Genomic DNA, 5027 nt, shown 5'->3' on the forward strand with positions numbered 1-5027 from the left:
TTCAAGACCAGCCTGGGCAACACAGGGAGACCTCTTCTCGACAAAAAATAAACAGCCACACATGGTGGTGTGTGCTTGTAGTCCCAGCTGCTCAGGAGGCTGAGGCGGGAGGATCACTTGAGCCTGGAGGTTGAGGCTGTAGTGAGCTATGATTGCACCACTGCACTCCAGCCTGGGCGACACAGCAAGACCCTGTCTCAAAAAAATAAAAAGCGGGGGGAGGCAAATGTAGACGCTCTCCTGGGGACTGCAGGTCTGGGACAGCAGTGGGGCCCTGGCCAGCTGCTCCCTCTGCCGCCCGCTCCACAGCTCCGAGCCCTGTCCGAACCACTGCGCTGTGCCCACAGTTCCTGGCCTGGAACAGCCCACCCCTCACCTCCGAGTTTGTGGCGCTCCTCCCGGCCCTGGTGGACGCCGGCACGGCCCTGGAGATGCTACACGCGCTGCTGGACCTGCCCTGCTTGACGGCGGTGCTGGACCTGCAGCTCAGGTGGGCCCCTCATCCTCCACCAGGGCTGCCTCTCCAGACAGCTGGTTCCACACACTGGGCCCCCTCCTCACCGCTCCTGACCCTACACCGGGGACCCTCCTCCCTCCCCACCAACACCTGACCAGTCCTCCACTGCAAAGCCACCTCCAGGACAGGGCGCGTCTGTCAGCCTTGGCCACCCGCCAAGGGCAGCCCCTGCGCCCTGGAGTTCCTCACCTGTCTTCACACACACGCCTGAAGCCTCCTGTGTCCCCAAGCCCTTCCCAGCACCCGAGGTGCTCTGATGTTAGGGACACCTGCCATGTGTCTCCTTGATGGGGGTGCCCTTGAGGGCAGGGGCTGCATTCCAGCCTGGCCTTGGGCGTCTGTCCACGCAGGTCATCGCCGGCTGCATCCGAGAGGCCACTCTGGGACACCTCTCTCAGGGCCCCCAGCTGCCTGGAAGCCTTCCGGGACCCCAAGTTCCAGGGCCTTTTCCAATACCTGCTGCGCCCCAAGGCCAGCGGTGCCACCGAGAGGTAGGGGGCCCTTGGGCCAGGGGGCCGCCAGGGGCTCAGAGAGCCAGGCCACAGCCACTGGGGTGGGGCTCGCTGCTGGGTCCTGGGCTGAGGCCAGCGTGCTTTGTGCGCCAGACAAGGCTGCGTGCCTGACCTGGGGAGCAACCGTCATCACCATTGCAGAGGCCCTGCTTCTGCAACACAGGTCTGCCGGGTGTGGGGCCTGGTCTCAGCTCTCTCTGCTGCCCACGTCAACCCTTATAAGCCTGCGGGTCGGCCTTGTGGGTGCTCCATTTTGCAGATGGAGAAACCGAGCCTGAGCCCAGAAAGCAGGAGGCCTGGGACCAGCCCACAGGCCTCTTGCCCTCGGCCCACACCAGCCTTTGCCCCAACGGCTCTGCTGTCCCGGGGGTGCTGACACCAGGGTTCTCCCCAAACCCAGGGGAGCAGGAGGTCCTGAGAGGCGATGAGCGAGGATGGGAGTGGGCTCAGCTGTGCAAAAGGGAGCAGTGGCAACGCGGCCCCGGCGCCTGGCCCTTGCCTGTGCTCACCAGGTAGGGGAGCGGGCGGCGCTTAAGGCTACGCCTGTGTTCTCAGGTTGGTGCCGCTCTACCAGCTGCTGCAGCCCATGGCCGGCTGCGCCCGCGTGGCCCAGTGTGCCGAGGCCGTGCCCACGCTGCTGCAGGCCTTCTTCTCAGCGGTGACCCAGGTGAGCTCGCCACCTGGGGCCCCCCATTCCCATGGGCCTCACTCACAACCGAGGGGCAGGCCAGAGCCGGCACTGTGGGGTCCTCCTGAGCTCTGCAGAAGGCTCATCTCACCACACATGCCATCCACAGCCACTCTGAGGGTCAGGGAGGCACAGGGACATGGCTGCACGGGCCACAGTCCCGGCAGGCCCCGGCCCCCGTCCCATCCCCTTCATCCTGGCAGGCCCCGGCCCCCGTCCCATCCCCTTCATCCCGGAAGGCCCTATCTGCTGTCCCAGCAGGCCCTGTCTCCCATCCCCAGGACAGGGTGAGTGGCCTGGGCGCTGGCGGGATGAAGCAGTTTGCTGCCCCTGATAATTCAACATCTGCATCTGAGGCCAAAATAAAGGCTCCCACAGGCTGGTACCTCGCCCTCCCCAACCGTTGCTGCTTCCCACCTCGGGAGCCCTACAAGCCAGATGCCAGTGCAGGAGAGCCTGGGAGGTGGGCAGGCCAGCAGGGCGCTGGGCACAGGGCTGGGTGTCGCCTGGGCGCAACCTTGGCCAAGCAAGACGTGTCCCCAGCCTTGCAGAGTGAGAATTGGCAGAGGAGCCGCGGAACAAGCAACGCCTCTGCCGGGGCACCCGGGTCTGCCCGGGGATTCCCTCCCTGTGCCCGGATGCTGCCAGCTGAGTCTCTGTCCCTGGGTGTTGGGGAAGGCAGTGGACGAGGAGTCTCCAGCCCCTCAGCTGCCCCCCAACCCTCACCATGGCTTCATCCCCCACCCTAGGGTCTGCAGTAGGGGTGGGGCTGAGCCTGTCTCCCACTCTTTATCTCCAGGTGGCTGACGGGGCCCTGATCAACCAGCTGGCGCTGCTGCTCCTGGGCAGGAGTGACTCACTCTATCCGGTCCCGGGGTACGCGGCCCGTGTACACAGGTGGGTCCCTCCTGCGCCACCTCCCCATCCCTGGGCAGGTGCCTCCTGGACCCCTTCCTGTCCCCTTCCCCTCCCCTTCCCCTTCCCCTTTCCCTGTCCCTTCCCCTTCCCCTTTCCCCTTTCCCTTCCCCTTCCCTTCCCCTTCCCCTTCCCCTTCAGTGGCTTCAGCTCCACCCCTAGCTGGGCCCTCAGCAGCCTCAGACCCTTCCACCCCCACCCACAGCCCTATGTCCAGCCCCGGTGCTTCCTCTCTGCCTCTCAAGAACATTCCCCTGTCCTTCCCTCTGCCGAGCCTGTCATCTTCAGGGTTGGCTCAAGTCCCTCTTCCATACCCTGTCCCCTGGGGTCCTTCTCTCCAAAGGCCTGATGCATGCAGGCCCATCCTGGTCCTACTCAGCCCGGGCCTGAGGCCAGCGCCAGTGCCAGCCTTCTCCCCAGTGAGGAGAGCAGTTCCTCTAGGGCTGGCAGTCATCTGCGTCCCCCTATCTGAGGGTGCAGCCTACACCTGCCACTCACACGCTTCCCGGGTCCCTCTAGGCCCTTGGCCTGAAAGGGGTGGCTGGGGTGGGGATGGGGTCAGAGGTCTGCGTGGAGCAGGTGGGGCGACGGGGTCAGAGGTCTGCGTGGAGCAGGCGTGGGGAGCGGGTGAGAGGGCTGCACGGAGTGGGCGTGGGGATGGGGTCAGAGTCTGCACAGAGCAGGCATGGAGCAGGCGTGGACCCGGCTCCCTGGGCAGTGTGCTGAGCTCCCAGTTCCTGGCCCTATGTACGCTGAAGCCCTCCCTGGTGGTGGAGCTGGCAAGAGACCTGCTGGAGTTCCTGGGCAGCGTGAACGGCCTCCGCAGCAGGGCGAGCCTCGTCACCAGCGTGGTAAGGCGGGCGCTGGCCTCCCCCGGCCGCTCCTGGCCCAGGAGGCCTGGGTGGGGGCTGAACTCTGTCCCCGGGCCTAGGTGTGGGCCGTCGGCGAGTACCTATCTGTGGCCTACGATCGGAGGTGCACCGTGGAACAGATCAACAAGTTCTTCGAAGCCCTGGAGGCGCTGCTGTTCGAGGTCACCCAGTGCCGCCCCTCTGCTGCCCTGCCCAGGTGTCCCCCCAAGGTGGTCACCGCGCTGATGACCACACTGACGAAGCTGGCCTCCCGGAGCCAAGACCTGATCCCCAGGTGCCTAGTCGGGGAGGGAGAGAAGCCTCTGGCTTTCCTGGGGAAGAGACGTGGCTTCTGAGGTCTTCCCGTCCAGGTGTCTTGAAATGGTGGCAGCAGCGCAGGTCCTGAGTGGGCCCTGCTGAGCTAAAGCCACTGCTGGGTGCTTCAGGGCCTGGCCCCTCCACACAGACCCCTGTCCCTGGGAGGGGAACATCTGCAGCTGACAGTAGGGACCCTCTTCCCCAGGGCCTCTCTGTTGCTGTCAAAGATGAGGACCCTGACTCAGAGGCCAGCCACCAGCTCCATGCACAGCGAGGAGGGTGCAGAAGCCATCTGCACCCGGGCCACGGAGCTGCTGACCCTGCTGAAGATGCCCAGTGTGGCCCAGTTTGTGCTCACACCCAGCACGGAGGTGTGCAGCCCCCGATACCACCGCGATGGCAACACGGCCCTGCCCCTGGCCCTGCGCACGGTCAGCCGGCTGATGGAGAGGGAGGCCGGCCTCCTGCCGGGATGAAGGGACAGCGGCCAGGGACGCCGGTGCAGATGAAGAGGGCGAGGGAGTCCTGGGAGAGGAGGCAAGGCCCAGGGTGGGCGTGGCACCCTCAGAGACCCGTGGGGCTGGCCCCTGCTCACCCTCTGGGCTTTGTCTCCGAGCCTTTCTCTCCCAGGCAACGCTGAGCTGAGCTGAGGGGAGCCATGGAGCGGCTCTGATTGGAGGCTGAGGCTCTGATTGGAGGCTGAGGCCCTGTGGCCGGGCTGGGTGGAGGCTGCGGGGGTGTTGCCTAGTCTTTGTTTTCGGACAGTTTAGGGGCAGAAAGAGCTGCAGTAAAAATAAATCTCCTTTAATAAGCGTGTGTGTGAAGAGTGCGCAATCAGTTCCCTTACCTGCCTTGCACCCTGGGGAGAGGGCCAGGGATTGGAGGCCCTGAGCTGCTGTTCAGCCGCGTGCGCGGCTGCTGCTGCAGAAACCAGGTCATTTGTGCACAGGCCAGAAGGCAGTGACGGGAGTTCCCGGGGGTGGTCACCGTGCTGGGTGGTGCGCTTGGTCAGTGCCCCTTTTGATGCCCTTGAATGGCTTGAAGATGGAGGATAGGGGCCGGGGAGGGCTGCAGCCTCTGGCCATTCGGAGGGAAAGTCCCAGGGAGCCAGCTGAGTGGAGCTCAGAGCACTGGATTCGTGCGAAGGGGAGGTGCCTGGCTGTGCGGCCCCGGCCCCGCCACCTTCCTGGGCCTTGTGCTCCTACCCGCCGGGCCATCGAGGCACA

General features: G+C 65.3%; 1 protein-coding gene across 1 annotated transcript in view; it reads left to right on the forward strand.

Moving 5' to 3' along the window:
* Nucleotides 1-4314, forward strand: part of AP5Z1 (adaptor-related protein complex 5, zeta 1 subunit) — a 20551-nt gene extending 16237 nt beyond the window's left edge. The window contains exons 11-17 of the mRNA XM_011957007.1: nucleotides 348-490; nucleotides 868-1008; nucleotides 1585-1696; nucleotides 2517-2614; nucleotides 3351-3483; nucleotides 3564-3778; nucleotides 4007-4314. Of these exons, the coding sequence (XP_011812397.1) occupies nucleotides 348-490; nucleotides 868-1008; nucleotides 1585-1696; nucleotides 2517-2614; nucleotides 3351-3483; nucleotides 3564-3778; nucleotides 4007-4277 (1113 nt within the window). The 3' untranslated portion in view covers nucleotides 4278-4314. The remainder of the gene's footprint in view (nucleotides 1-347; nucleotides 491-867; nucleotides 1009-1584; nucleotides 1697-2516; nucleotides 2615-3350; nucleotides 3484-3563; nucleotides 3779-4006) is intronic.
* Nucleotides 4315-5027: the final 713 nt, after the last annotated feature.

Source organism: Colobus angolensis, unplaced genomic scaffold (genome assembly GCF_000951035.1).
Source record: "Colobus angolensis palliatus isolate OR3802 unplaced genomic scaffold, Cang.pa_1.0 Scaffold43, whole genome shotgun sequence".
Taxonomy (NCBI): domain Eukaryota; kingdom Metazoa; phylum Chordata; class Mammalia; order Primates; family Cercopithecidae; genus Colobus; species Colobus angolensis.